A 16,484-nucleotide genomic window follows, 5' to 3' on the forward strand; every position below is an offset into this window, starting at 1 on the left:
TTGTGCTCCCTCAACTGCATTTGAATAGATACACCAATAGTAGGGACATAGCCAAATCTCACATATCCATATGTGTTTGCTTCTAGTAAATCACCAAAGGTTGGCTTTCAGGAGAATGTTTCTGGAAAATACATACAGACTGTTTATTCGACCTCAGATAGGTGAGTATGTTTATAGTTCAGTACATAAAAGCATATACACATATACATAAATAATATTTATGTCTGTGTATATATTCTCATGTATCTGTGTTTATACGCACATACACACACATATACGTGTATTTTCGAATAGCTCTCTCTGTGTTTCCCTCTTCATATCGCTGTATGTTCTTGTTGTCTGTTGTGCTTGGGGATGGCACTCTTGCAGGTAACTGTTACGTATGTGTATGAATGGAACAGAGTCTAACAATCTCTGCATCTGGGAACTTGTTTCTTCATGTCCTGGTTGTTGTTGCTCTTTGATTTTTGATGCACGTTATTCCAATAGACTTTTCTGTGCTTCACAGCTGCTCCCAGTCCAGCCACTCTGCTCTTGTAGACTCCCAGGAGTCCCCAGTACAACCACATAAGTAGTGTCGAGGCACCACTAGCCTGTGTGTCTGCGGTTTTCCTACGCCAGTTCACCTTACAAACAGCTGCAGGGACACACTGCTGTAACCCACCCTAGCTCCCAGGAGGGGCATTAGAATGAGAATCAATTTAGTGCTGGTAAACTGATCCCAGGCTTTTGCTGTTGTTGATCCTCTTTTACCACTTAATGTTCAGTGGGACACAGAGGTAACACACATGAAAGTATGACCTGAAGTTTTCCAGTGGAGAAAATGAAAACAAATAATTACCGTTTTAATCCACCTATTGAAACCAGCTATCATGCAAATATCTGCTACTGTGATGATGGTGTTTCTCAATAGCAGAAGTTGGAAATTGTACCTATTAAGAGTTTGGATGTATGACTTATTTTTATGTACAGTCTCAGCTTGTAATGCAGTGCTCAGCATCTAATGGGTACTCAGTAAGTGCTTTCTGAAAAAATGAACTTATGTCCATTTGCTAAGGGCAGCATGGAGGAACCGGCATCAAAATTACAGGCCTTGTCTGTCATTTTTATAAGCTCTTGTATTACTACTCCTCTTCTGAATATCTTGCGTTTAAGTCATGCCTTTTTGAGGAGTAAAGTCATCTACACAGCATTAAAGCTGCAAATACCATTTTTAGGTAACAAAAAGCTAGAACATACTTTGAAAAGATCTTTGACTAATAGTATGACATAATTAAGTACAACTATAGCATCAGAATTTTTCCCAGGTTTGTATTTTCATTGTTAATTTACAGAAGGAAAAGTTTCTTTATAAGCGCATTGAGCATTATTCTTAATATGAAGAAGACCTCTGTTCCTAAAGTTGTCCTTGAATTTATTCTTAGTCATCACAGTAAAAGCTAATTCTTCATAAGACCAGTCAGTCAAGCAACTGCTTCTGTTGATTATTATGTGCAATAAGCTATGTTCCAAACATTATTGCCTGAGCACATCAATCTCATTGACAGTGGCTTCCCACTTCACAGGGTAAACACCAAATTCCTCAGCACATTCTTTTGTGGCCCTCAGAACCCACTCCTGCTGAGTACTGAGGAGTGCTCGGTCACTCCAAACACCCTCATGGTACAGTGCCGGGGTCTGTTCCCTGTGCTTGAGATCCTTCCATCCTGCCCCTCCCCACCTCATGGCTCACCTCACTGAGCTCCTTGTTGCTGTTGAGTTACTCCCTACTCTGCCTTCTCTTAACCCTTTCTACATATCCATCATATTCTGGGATCATTGAATCACACATCTGGCTCCCCAAGTGGACAGTGGGCCCATCATCAGAGTCATCTGTTTCACTCCTGGTGCCCCCCATTCAGTGCCTCTGGAGGGAAAGACTCACAGATGGGAAAGAATGATAGAGAATGACTGTTTTCAACTCTTGAAGCCCTTACATTCTACATGGGGAATTTAAGTGGACATGTGCATACATATGTGTATGTAAATAATCCATAGAAAATATTTCTCAGGAATAGGTAAGCCAGTAACTATTATAGAGTTCATCAGAAGACTTGGAAAATATGTATTTATATACCCAGAGTAACTGAGAGGTCACTAAAATGATGGAAAGTGTACAAACTGGCAAGGTTTATCTCTTAGTCCACTCCTCTTCCACCTTCCTTTCCCCTCCATATTCCCTCCTCGCTGCTGCTTGTCCTGGGTCCGGGGATAGCATCATGGCTCCTAGTGCGATTCTTTCGTTTCAACATAGCAAACCCAGTAGACCTCAGGCTCTACTTCACATGCAGACCCAGAGGTAGCTCATGGACTCTGGAACCACACTGCCTTCATGCAGCCCCTCCTCTGCCACTCACCAGTTGCATAATCAGAGCAAATTACTTGCCCTTCTGTGTCATCTCCTATTTTGTAAAAGCAAAAACAAAAAAGGGTCTGTAAAACCTTTTTATCAGAGATGTTGTGTAGAATAAATTAGTTGATATAAGGTAAAGTGCATGGGGAAAATACACTGTATTTTAAGCAAATTCAAACTTTGAGTATTTGCTATTTTTATATCATCACTCCATTATGTATCCTACTTGAAATTGCAGGCCTGCCTGCTAGTACCCCGAGACTAGTAAACATGTGCGTTTTCCATGCTTTTTAAGATAGTCCTAAGACCTCCCAAAGGGAAGAATCATACATTTATTAGCTTTCTTTAGGATGCATGTGTGTGTACACACACACACACACACACATCTATCTATCTATCTATCTATCCATTCATCCATCCATCCAGCTATCAATCATCTTTGGTTTGTACCAATTTATTTTATGGTTTTCTGCTACTAAAGCATATTTCTGTTAATGGCTATGCAATAGTGTTTATTTTTTTAATTGAGGTAACATTGGTTTATAACACTGTATATGATTCAGAGGTATTTTACTGATCACATCTATAGTTTATAAATTATTGGACAGAATTTTTCTAAAATAAATAACCAAAATTTTTCTCCCATCAAATTTGTGGTAGGACTATGTCTTATTAGAAAAAATAAAGTTTGCCATGAAAGGCAGCCCTGTATTCTGTGTCTTTCTGTGACAATGACAGAAGTGTTACAAGGGACCATTTTCTGGTCTCTAAACCTAAAGTCTTCATTTGTAAATTTTCCAACACACTCTGGGATGAATTTCTATTTTTGTCTTATTCAATGTTTTGAGAGTTAAAATTTTATATTAATCTGCAGCATAATTTGTCCATGATTTATGTAAATTAATAATTCAAAACGCTCTTCTAGCTTCAAGGAATACTTGTGACCTAGTTGAATTAGGAAATTGTGAACATCTTCCCCCTGCCCAGATGCACTCCTACTAATGAATTAGTAATTTGAGACTTTCCTTCATGTTAATTCTCTGATATCATTTTGAAGTGACTAGGAGAATCCATTCTATCACTAGAATTAATAGACTCTGAACTTTCCTTGATTTTTATGCAATTTCCTGAAGTATCAACAGAATTAGCATATCATTCCCACATGACTTGATGAGGAATACATCTATCTTTTATGTGATGACAAATTTATTTTTAATTGCATACATTTGTATAGGTCTGTCATTGAAAGAGATATGTGCACTTACTGCCGAAAACCCTTGGGCACAGAAACAAAAATGATTTTAGATGAATTACAAATTTGCTGCCATTCCACTTGCTTCAAGGTAAGAATATGTTTATGGCCTTTAACTAAATATAAAATTGCATGATTACTAGAATAAAATAATTTTTAATGAAATACATGAAATGAAGTTAAATCTTTCAGAAATACTCTCATGCACATTAATAATGCACTACTTAGATATTTCTTAGAGTTCTGCAATCTAAGCCTTGAAGGTTTATAATTATTATCTTGGCTTTAGGCTTAAAGATGATTACTGACACATTTATGACTCTTACCCTAGAGAGTTCATCTGTAAAAAGATAAACACTTGTTCTTTTTATAAAAGCTTTTGTAATATTTTAATAAATCATGCATTATATAAAATATATAATGAAATCCAAAAAGGAAAAGAAATTGTTAAGAAGAAAACTGGCAGCTCCCTATATAATGAAACTGGAACTGATGGATCAAACAATAGCTGACAGTCTGCTTTTGAAAGCATGATTACTTGTAAGAAATTGTGGCTTATAAAATAATAACAAAGCTTATACAATAGAATGCTTTACAGTTTGTGTCTTCATATGTCATTTCTCTTACTTCTAACAATAGGTAACAAACACTATAGATTTTTGTGGAACTCTATGAACACTGCCCTGGGAATCTAAAGATCCGAGTTCAAATTCTAACTGTGCCACTGTGTGACTTTGAGAATTACCTAAATTAGCTTGACCTCAGTTTTCTCATCTGTATAGTGAGGTGATTGACTAGACCAATGTTCTTAACTGTGGCTGCACATTATAATCATCCAGGGAGATTAGGAGAAAAGTATAGTTCTTGGGACCAGCTCCAAATAAATCAAGCATTTCAGAGATAATTCCTAGCATTGATATTTTTAAAAGTTCCTTACATAGATCTTTATATAGATCTATGTAAGATCCATCAGTTTGAGAATCATTTATCTAAATCTATGGGACTTTTCTAGTGCTAACATTCTGTAGTTGATGCAAATTAACTAATTTAGTCAGGTAGTTAATACTTTGACAACTAATTGCTTCTCCTTCAATTAACTTCAGGTAGTAACATACAGAAATCAGAAGTATGATGTGCCTTTTGAGTCAGAAAACACAATTTTAGGACATAATATATAGAATCTATATAAAAGATATACTCTATATAAATGACATGAAGATTGCATAGTTTTGAGAAAATAAAATTTTCTTTTAGCTTTCAAAATATGCTCAATTAAACAGGTTTGCCTATATTTCTTTATTTAAAAATTTTATGCAGAAAACTTGAAAATCAGGAAAGTCTTCTGATTATTACTTTTTACAAATAAGAATAATTACCATTTGTTATATTTGGGTGACTTATTTCCATATTCAATTTAATTATAAAGCACTACTAACTGAGAATAAGAATGTTCCCACACTTCTAGGAAAAGGTAGATTGTCCATAACCATGATAATAGAGAATCACCAAGGTTGTTTTAAATATGTCCAACTGATCAATGATAATTTACATCAGTGAACTTCCCTCCTAAAAATCAACTAATCAGTGATAACCTCATGTTGAAAATCAGCCAACCAGCAGCGGACTTGTTCCAAAGATCATAGGTTTAAGGCAGATGTCAATCCTTTTTTGCCTCTATACTCACAACTCAAACCCTTAAACTCTTAAGTAACATCAGAAATTTATTTTGTTCACTGAAGCTAGAACTGAAGCATAGCTCTCCTTAGTCAGTGAACATTAAACATGCTTTGTGCTTTTGTTTAAGATGTTGATTGGCAATCTTGTCCTTGGCATAAACTATTTAAAAATCATCTGCCTACTCCATTGTGAATTTAGTAGAAGCTTCAATAATAGATATGCTTGAAATATATATGTTGGTGGTAGAAATATGCTTTGACAAATTGATTATAAGAATTAAGCACATTAATCTATTATCTATAACAAGTACTAATAAGTGCTCACTTACTTTCCCTGGGGTTCTGAGACTTCATCTGAATATTGCTATGGAAGATGGTACCAAATGAATTGAAAGGGTTTTGCCATCCTGTCACTCTAAGGATCTAGACTTCACATCTAGTGTAAACTTTATATATGTGTATGTGTATTTCTTCCCTTTAGTGTGAAATATGTAAGCAACCTTTGGAAAACCTACAAGCAGGTGACAGCATATGGATTTATAGACAGACAATACACTGTGAACCTTGCTACTCCAAAGTTCTAGGTAAGTGTTAAATTCCATAAGGAACTATCACTTTCATTTACATTAAGTATTTAATGTTGAAAATGAAGGTTTCCAATAAAGTAAAAATATTGTATTTAGTTAAGAATTCAGGTGCAGATAATTTTTGCTATGGTATTATTTTATGGTATAAAATCAGTCAACATTTATATTGTTTTATAGTAACAACCAGACATAGATAGATACAACTAAACAAAGAAGTCATTTATTTTAAAACCTTCCCTGCTCAAATAATTGTTTGAAGTTCATTTCTGTGAATGTACTGGAATATATTTTTTAAAACCTAATTTGGTTATTGAGCTAAATGTCTTTTGATGTTAGTTTTTTAAATGGAAAACTTAGAGTTAATTCTAGATAACTCTCTAGTAAGTCAGGTTTTTTTCAATTTAAGATTTTTTTATAAGCATAAATGATATGAGAAGAAAAGAGAAGCTGCATTTTTAATTTAAATTATCCATACACTTAGCACTGAATACTTTGAAAGTTAATTTAATAGATGTGCATAGTAAGTTGGCCAAATAAAATCCAGCGAACCATGATTGTTTTTAAAAGTCAGTATCAACATTTTACTTTTAAATTCAATAATAAGTAGATAGATGCTAATGGGAAGCTGGTCATCATAATTAACTGAAGTACAAGTTTTGTGATATCTTGGAGTGGTGAATAAAAAGAGGAACGTATGATTCTCACAGGTTCCAAAATATGAAATTTAATGACAAATGTGTGATATTAATAAGTAACAGGGAAGCTACATCTGGAAAATGCTCTGAAAATTATTCAGAAACCCACGTTCCATCAGGCTGCAGAATCCATTACAAGAACAAACCTAATTATATTCATACTTTGCCTTCTATTTTCTCCTTTTCCCAGACAGTTCTTATATTCTGTTTTCTTTCCTAATTTAGCAGCTTTTTCATGATTCAATATTATATCAAGGGCTTCAATGTACATGCCTCTAAAACTTTCAGTTTCCCTGAAGTCCATGGCATGGCTTAGAAGATGTGGTTCACAGAAGACTGAGAAGTCTTTGTGTCTTCCTGTCTGTGGGAATTCCATAGTCATTGCATGATCTATCGTAGATGTGAGCTGTCAAGGCTTGACTCTCAGACACCCCATAAATATGTGTAACAGGCACTAGAACCTTCTAGTCGTGGAATCACCAAAAGTCACAGTGATGAAAAAGTGGAATGGTTAATTCACCCCCTTTAGGAATGAGTATTTTTCAAATTGCAGTGATAGGCTTATTTTTGTACTGAATTTGTATTTATCTCTAACTCCTGTTTTCTTTAAATTTTTCAGCAAAGTGGATTCAATAATTCTGCCACATGGAAATCAAGATGAAAGCATTCACTGAGGAATTAAAAATTATTTTAAGAAAGTGTAATCTAGAAAAGCTTTTACACTGAAGATTGACTCATACAATTAAGAATTCTGCCATTACATAAATAATCTAATTGCCTTCAAAAGGTCATATACATAAAAGGAATTATCTAGTATTCAAGTAGATTTAGTGATCAAAAATCCAAATGTTTCTAGGTACCAAGTGTCAAAGGGTGATACTTCTGCTGGCAGTGAGCACTGTCAACTCTAACCAGGTCCAGCCCTGCTCCACCTTAGTTATGCATCACGGTTTCCATGACAGAAAAGTTTCTCATTTTCTCACCTGTATTTCCCTAAGAATTTGGATTTACAGACATTAATGACTCCTGAAAAACTGTCAAGGAGACAAGATATGTTTCCTTTATGTACAAAAGAAATGATACTAGAATTTTTCTTGTAAAGTTTGCCAGAAAGATCTTAATATACAAAGTTGAATGGGTCTCAGAAAATCACTTAAACTTTCCATATCTCTGTGTCATTACCTGCAACATGAAGGACATTGAACAAAATTATTTCTAAAGTCCCAGAATTTGGTTTCCAAATTCTCTGATTCTAAAACAAGTTTTTGTTTGCCCTTTTGAAAGATCCCTGAACGTGTATTTGTTGAGCCTATTGAAGTAAAGAGGACGTTGAAACACTTTAGAATCATCCTTCAGTTTATCACAGATAAATGTTTATAGAATTTGTTTTGAAAACATAAAAACATGGATTTATGGGTAGTGGGTAAAATCTGACATGCATAGTTTTTATATAATTTGTTAAATTACTCTTTGCATGCTTTTCAAAATGTGGGTATACAAATCATCTATGAGAAATAATGGTTATGGACTACAGTCATATTCTTTAGCATGTTACATCTATCCATATTACATAGCACTTTAGGTTTACAGAACTCTGATAAAAAATAAAGTGAAATATCATGCACACAAAATCTTTTTTTGGAATGTCTATGAATATCATTCACTAACATTGATTTAGTCAATTATACTGATCACAATTTATTATATTCTATATCATGCTGGTTAACTTAATTTTTTAACTGTTCAAGCTGTAGCTTTTATTTTTAAACCATTCTTAAAGAATTGAAAATTTCATAGTCATGTGTGAAGAGCTAGTATTATGAAAATCGAGAAATTAAACTTACAAACTTTAATATGCACACAGCTACTGAATCTTGAGGGGAGGCATGTGGAACATTGAGAGGGGATAGAATTCCAGGATTGTCTAAGGTATTTGTGAAAAGCTGACAAAAACTAGGGAGATTATAAGATAATCATGTGTTTTCTAAATGTTGATAAATTTAAAGAATTTTTCTCAGTATATCAATTTTAAGCATTTGTCCCTTTTAGAGACTGGCCCACAAAGTGTTAAACACAAAATACTTGTCAAAATACAGCAATGCATAATTGTTGTCCTAAGGAGAGGAAGCCAAAAAAAACAATTAATAATAATTTGTTATTCATTAATTCATGCTTGATGAGAAGCAGTGGTAATTGAGCCATATGTTTTATTGTTCTTTTATTACATGCTATCAGAGTGGATCAAAAGAAATAATTTTCTTAGAGTTGGAATTCAAGGAAGAAAAGGATGGATAGAAAAGTAACCCTTTTATATGAAGTATATTAACATCTCAATGCCTTTGTAGTAATTAAAAAATCGTTTGAATGTCATTTTCTAAGTATCCTACTTTTTAATGTTTCATTAAAAAAACTAAAAGGGACTTATTTCTCACTTTTTTGTAGCTATTTTATGGACACTTTCTTCTACAATAATGTATTAAATTAAACCAAAAGCTGTTGTAAAATTGAATAAATATGGAGTGGAAGGAGAAAGGCCTCTGATTTACCAAGTCTCTTCATTATGTCTGAGTTTATTCATACCAATAGAAATAACAGATTCCTAAAACAATTTGGAAGGCCTCATTTTTTTGCAACCAATTAATTTTGTTTTGATTGACATAGTTTTCCTGACTAAATCTCAAAATACTAGGTCCTGAATTCTATTGCTAATTATGAGGTATCTATAAAAGAGAATCAACTGCACAAAATTAGAATATCTTCTTAAAAGGAAAAATAATAGAAATATAATCTCTAAAATAGAATTTGTTAAAATAGTATTCTTTTTTATAATAAGGCCAAGGAATAAAAATTATTCAAGAAGTAATCTGTGCACCCTTAATTGTTTGATTGTGTCACTCCTATAATTAGATGTGAATGATGAGCTGGTCCAGAGCACGATGTCAGGGCACTCTCTGACTTGTTTACTACAATAGAAATTCATGAGTGAGTGGGATACTTTCCAACTCAGCTTGATTCAGAGTTCTGCCAAAACAAGTGACTGTTTGGTCTACATCATGACAAACTAACAATAATGTTGATTTTTTTTTTTGGTATATTACTGAATCCACTAATTATTGTGGCACAATGTAAATATATCATTTTTAGGGTTCTATTAATTCCATAGTTGTCATTTGTTCCCAAAGGCACCCATAAATATCTATATTTAGCTGGGAAGGTCATTTCCCTTATGGACCTGCTACTCAAACTCATTTAGAATGTTGGCTCTCTGCTGTCCTCACCAACTCAAATATTGCATGCATCTAAGAATCTTTTCTTGTTGTGTACCTCATTTTTAGACAATCTCTTTTGCCAGATGTCTAAGAATTGTTGACTATTTTGTGTGTACTTTAGAATTGCATGCTGACTTTATCACAAACACAAAAGTTGGGGACCATTTTGAACATTGTTTACTGGGTCTTTGGTGTCCGAGATATATTACTGAATATATCCAAGTGCGTGACTCAGGTAATGGTTTTGGGTTTTTTCCCTTCTTTTCACTAAAATGAAGGAAAGCGAACATCATCATCACTGCCTTAGAAAAGCCATCTGGAAAGGATTTTTTAATTCCATTGCCTCTGTATTGTCTATGATAGATTCGTATCTTTGATACATTGGAATATCCAATCATTCAAGGCTTATAACAGAAAACACAGGTTTTACAACCTGCCTTCATTCATTCATTCATTCTAATATTCAATAACAGGACTTTTCATTGTGAACCTGCTGTGCTCCAAACCTTGGTGATGACCACAATAGCCAGGACTCTTGCCCTCCTGATACTTATAAACTAAAGGGAAGGTGGAGGAGTAATTTCAAATACAAAAAGAAAACACAGCGGTTATTGAAAGCAGTAAGTTCCATGAAGGAAATTAAACATAGTAACTAGGTGAAGAGATTTTTTTTTTTAAATAATGTCAGATTTTTAAAATAAGAGCTGAATGGTGAAAAAATCACCTGGAGTAAGTACGCAGGGGATGGTTTAGAAGCAGTCTGAATTAGACCATTTTCTGTGATAAACCTGCTTTTGCTTCTTTTAAACATAATATAATGGATATTCAAAGATGCCAGGAGGCAGAGATCAGTCAAAGGATTTTTAATTTCTACTATTTATCATGCAAGAAAATAATCAAATATTACTCAGAGATTTCCAATTCTCTGCCAAGGGGTGGGCTGCACCAAATGGCTGCTTCATCCTATACCTGAAACTGAAGGAACCCACAGGAAAGTTTTGGAGACTTTGTCAAAAGTGGGTCTTTCAGGGCCTCCCCGGTGGCGCAGCGGTTGAGCGCTGGGTTGCGAAGCTGCGCGCGGCCTCTGCGGCGCCGGTTCGATCCCCGGCTGCTCCCCGGCCACCAGAGGAGGGTCCCACATGGCGTGCAGACCTCTCCTGCCGCCCGCTGCTCCCCTCGGCGGTGTACTTCGGTCCTTCTGCCTGCTCTGCTCCCCGCTCTGGCTCTGGTGAATTCTCTCACCCTCCCGCGCTTCTGACTGTACCCAGTGCATGTATAAACAAAACAAACAAACAAACCAGCAAACAAATAAATAAAGCATGCCTCTATAAAAAAAAAAAAATAAAATAAAAAAAAAAAAAAGTGGGTCTTTCCCCTCACCTGGGAAATGAAGGACTGGGTATGAAGTTTCTTACCTCATTTTAGACACTAAGTCCCTTGTCCCTTTCCACTTTCCAAATAAAAATGTTAGTTAAGGCAACATCATTTTTGATATAAAAGATATTTCTCACAGGAATTTTATAAACATTACATGTTCTTTTCCTTTGTTGCAATATGAATAATGTATCTGGTAGAAAAGAACATTCAGATCTTGGTCTAACTTTCTTGTCAGTCATAATTTGTTAATTTAATCTCTTTTCTCAGAAGCAAAGAAAAGATCATGAGCTTCAAGGGTTTTTCAGGCCCATGACAGCAAACTGGATTGAATGTATCCCACAAGAAAATGTTTAGACCCAAAGGCTAAATTACACTTTCTTATGATTTAGGAACAGAACGACTGTCAGGGGCCTGGAATTAGTGAACATGAAGAGAGGTAGAAGCAGGCAAGAGACAGGTTTTGACAGTTTCATAATAGTTCATGTGAAATATACATCATTTGATGAATGCTGATATTTAGTAGACTCCCCTCTGTCTTTAGATTTTGTTTAATATTAGATATTGTTGATTTCATGAACAGGGTTAAATTATATTGAAACAAATATAGCCAACTTATTTTTGACAAAGGCACTTAATGAGAGAGAATGGTATTCTAGCACAAATGGTGCTAAAATAGTTGGACACATATTTGCCCAAAATACAAAAACAAGATCCCAAACTTTCTTTCTGGGATCACAGACTTAATGGATCATAGATTTAAATGTAAAATGGATCATAGACTTAAATGTAAAATGCAAAACTATAACATGTCTAGAAGAAAAGATGAGCGAAAAATCAATACATCCTTTGGGTTTTGTACATGTAACACCAAAAGCATGCTCTATTAAAGAAATAAGTTCAACTTTATTAAAATTAAAAACTTGTGCTCTATAAAAGACTATTGAGAGAATGTAAAGATAGGCTATGAAACACATATGTGATAAACTTATACTCAATAAAAATATTTTAAACAATAAGAGAACAAAAATTTTTTCTTAATTTTTATTTTTATATTCCCCATACAATTGCAACCCCGATTTTGACCCCAATCCCTCCTTCCCCCTCCACCCCAAAGAGTGTCTCTGGTTCATAGTTGTTTGTTGATTTTAATTTTTTTCTTACTTATAGTTATTTTTTTTCCTGGTCCATATTTAGGTTTTCTAGATTCCTGCTATGAGTGAGACCATCCGGTATTTTTCTTTTTCTTTCTGCTTTATTTTGCTGAGCATGATCCCTTCTAGCTCCATCCATGTTGCTGCAAACTGCATGTGTTTATCTTTTTTGAATGCTGAGTAATATTCCATGGTGTATATATACCACATCTTAATCCAGTCATCTATTTTTGGGCATTTGGGTTGTTTCCAAAGCTTAGCTATTGTAAATAGTGCTACTAGAAACATAGGGGTGCAGGTGCCCTTTGGAATTGATGTTTCTGTGTCCTTTGGGTAAATACCTAGGAGTGGAATTGCTGGATCATATGGAAACTCTATGTTTAGTAGATCAAGAAATCTCCACACAGCTCTCCATAGTGGTTAGACCAGTTTGCACTCCCACCAGCAGTGCAGAAGAGAGAACAAAAATCTTAATTAAAAAATGGAAATAAGATATGAATAGACACCTAAACTAGGAAGATACATGTATGGCAAATAAGCATATGAAAGACGCTCAACATGATTTGTCATTAGGAAAATGAAAATTAAAACAAGGAACAAGGAGATACTACTTCATACCTGTTAGATGACTAAAAACTAACCCGACAATACTAACTGCTGACAAAGATGTGGAGCAAAGGGACCTCTCATTCATTGCTGATAGAGACACAAAATGGCACAGCCACTCTGGAAGACAGTGACAATTTCTTACAAAGTTAAACATGGTCTTACTGTATGATTTAGCAATTGTGCTCCTGCCTATTTACCCAATTAATTTGAAAGCCTATGTCCACACAAAAAGCTGCACATGAATGTTTATAACAGTTTGACTTATAAACATCAAAAATTGGAAGAAACCAATATATTTTTCATGAACAAACATCCCAACATCCCACTGTATGCTATATCCATACAGTGGCGGAATACTCAGCTATGGATACATCTTAAATGAATATTGCTAATTGAATGGAAACAGTTTGACAAGCTCTGTACTATGATTCCAGGGATACCACATTCTGGAAATGGCACAACCATAGAAACAATAAGGTCAGTGATTTCTGGGGTTTCAAGGGAGGGGTGGGCTTAGGGAGGGAGAGTTGAATAGCTGAAGTATAGGAATATTTTAGAGCAATTAAACTATTCTGTACAAAACTGTAATGGTGAATACATGTCACTGTATAATTGCTAAAACCTTTTGAACTTTACAGCACAAAGAGTGAACTATATGTAAATTTAAAATTTCGTTTAGATGGTTCGGCACAGGGGATCCCAGGTGGAACACAGAATATGACAAAAGACACAAATGTGACAAAACTGTATTACAAATGTACGAAAGTCTCGCTAGCGGTGGGTAGAGGTAAGGTGCTGATCTAGGTAACTTTGGAAATGAGTGGCGTTTGTAAGACTAAAGGCCAAAGCATTTGCATGAACACTGTACTCTAGCTGATGAAAATGGGTTTTAGATCTGTGTGGCTACTTGAGAATGACTGGCTGATGCCCTCATTGATAAGACCTGTAGATAAGGAGAACAGGGGACTAGTGTCCCTGAGTAGATCTACCATGCAGCCGATTTGTCAGGGGCAAAGCTCAGATTGGAACCCAGCATGCTAGGGTCTCTCGCTGAATGTGGGGTTTTAAACTGACTACAATCATCTGAAAATGGCCTCACCAGAATAGAATACAGGGACAGACTAAGTCTCATGTGCCATTCCCTTATTAGATAACTCCGTATTTTATTAAATTTCCAAATTACAGTGACACACTGCTAACTCCTACTTAACTTGTGGTTCTTATGAGTTGGCTCAATTTATGCCATATATTTGTGAAATAAGTTCTGTCCTAGCTTGCATGTGTATTATTTCTTCTTTTCTGAGTTATTTTTTGTACTCTGCCTGTGTCACTATTGAGTTAGTAGAATTTGTAGTCCTTTTGGATTCCATTTAATAGGAGATACTTTAAAGAGTCAAACCCTGAAGCCAAATAAAAATTGTGCTACAGTTAATATGTATTAAACTCATATGCCTCCCAACTTACTATATTTATTACTGTTATAAAAACATGTTTAATTAGTATGTATCCTTTAAAAGCCATATTATTTTCCACATTTTGTTATTTAGAATAGGTACTCTAATATTGCTTCTGGTTTTCAATTCTAGACTTGCTCCCTTCTAAATGTGGTTCTTTTTTTTCCCTTTTAGGAATTTCTTTTTTTTTTTAAGATTTTTTTATTTATGCATACAAGAGCTGGGGTACAGACCAGAGATGCGGGGAGTGAGAGGATTCACCAGAGACAGAGTGGGGAACAGAACAGTCAGATTGACTGAAATACACTGCTGAGGGAGCAGTAAGCGAGTCAGGAGAGGTCTGCTGCACCACATAGGTCACCTCCCTGGCCAGGGATTGAACTTGTGCTACAGCAGCTGCAGATATCTTCATAGTGCTGCATCTTAACCCTTGCACCACCACAGAGGTCCCCTTTTAGAATTTTCCACAAATACTTTTACCTTACATTTGTGTGTAGATATATATTTTACCACACACTTCTACAAAGTTTGCGGGTCTCTCCAAGACCACCCTTATTTCTAACACCAAGTGCAAGTCTGAAAGTTTTCCAAGACCACCATTAGGTTAGATAATTCAGTAAAAGGGGTTTCAGAACTCAGAAAAACTGTGGTTTATTACAATGAAAGACAGAGTAACATCAACCAAAGGAAGAAGCATGTGGGACAGTGTGCAGGAGACACAAGCACAGAGCTTCAGTTGTCTCCCAGAAGATTAGTATAGACAGCAACAGTTTCTCCCAGCAACCATAAGTGACAATATGCACTGAGTTGTGACAACTGGGGATGATCATACCAGCCTCGGTGTCTAGAGTTTTTATTGGGTTCATTTATGTAGACTTGGTTGACCCCTGCATGGTTGACCTTAGTCTCCAGCCTCTCTAGAGGTAAAAATAATCCTGGGTAGCCCAAAGCCACCATCATAAATCGTGTTGTTGACATGTGACCCAATGCCAAGGTCTCCAAGTAAACAAAGATATTTGCAGCAGACAGGACATTCCAAGGATCTTCCAGGAACAAAGGTTAAAGGTCAAATATCTCTTTGGGTAAGATTAACCCTTTGTTATACAATTTTCAAGTAAATAATAATGTAAGCCTTGTAACTCCTGAGACAGATTGTTTCGTAGCAGTGCCATATTCAAGAAGTGTAGTTGTCTTCTTGAAATGTATTTTACCACCTTTTAATAGTGACTTTCAACATTCAAGGGGATCCAAATACATACTCTACATCCATTTTCATAAAAATTCCATTCCCTCATCTCTAAACACACAAAATCCCCCCAAAAAACCCTCTTAAATTTCCACTCTCCTTAATATTATCATCCTCCTTTTCTCAATCCTCTTTATTATCACTATCGTTCAATAAATTGACAGGCTTAAAATCAACACAGAATTAGCCATATCCCTTAGAAGGTGAGAAAAAAATGGGAAATTGGGCTTGCCAATAAAGAGGGCAGTGAAATAGAGAAAATCCAAGCATAAGTCAAAGCTAATAATTTTTTTCTGACACAATAATAATAACTTCCAATCCCTGGACACCAAGTGTGTTTCAGGCATTTTACATACAGCATGTCTGGATCTAATATCTCACCTTTTTAGAGATGTAAGAACTTGGGAAAATTTTCAACGATTGTTAAGTGAAGGAAATAATAAAGGAATATACTGCTGAAGTGTTTAAGTCCATGATAATTTCATACGGCAAACAAAACATATCCCACAGGAAGAAAAATTAGAATGTAAACATCAATTATTCAGCCCCAAATATTTCTTTTACATTCTTTATTATTTTTTACTCTATGGTTGTCCTCTGGTTTTATGTTGGAAAAAAAGAAAAATCTTAGAAATCTATCAATTTTTTTAAAGATTTATTTATTTATGCATACTAGAACTGGGGTACAGGCCATAGGTGTGGGGGTGAGAGGATTCACCAGAAACAGAGTGGGGAACAGAGCAGGCAGACTGACTGACGTACACTGCTGAGGGGAA

General features: G+C 35.2%; 1 protein-coding gene across 1 annotated transcript in view; it reads left to right on the plus strand.

The window, feature by feature from the left end:
- SCEL (sciellin) overlaps positions 1 to 16,484 on the plus strand; it is a gene marked incomplete at both ends in the record, with an annotated part of 103,362 nt that overhangs the window by 77,165 nt on the left and 9,713 nt on the right. The window contains 4 exons of the mRNA XM_084234903.1: positions 87 to 161; positions 3,627 to 3,735; positions 5,802 to 5,904; positions 13,688 to 13,795. Coding sequence (XP_084091029.1) covers positions 87 to 161; positions 3,627 to 3,735; positions 5,802 to 5,904; positions 13,688 to 13,795 — 395 coding nt within the window. The remainder of the gene's footprint in view (positions 1 to 86; positions 162 to 3,626; positions 3,736 to 5,801; positions 5,905 to 13,687; positions 13,796 to 16,484) is intronic.

Source organism: Talpa europaea, assembly GCF_964194135.1.
Source record: "Talpa europaea genome assembly, chromosome: 6".
Lineage (NCBI taxonomy): Eukaryota > Metazoa > Chordata > Mammalia > Eulipotyphla > Talpidae > Talpa > Talpa europaea.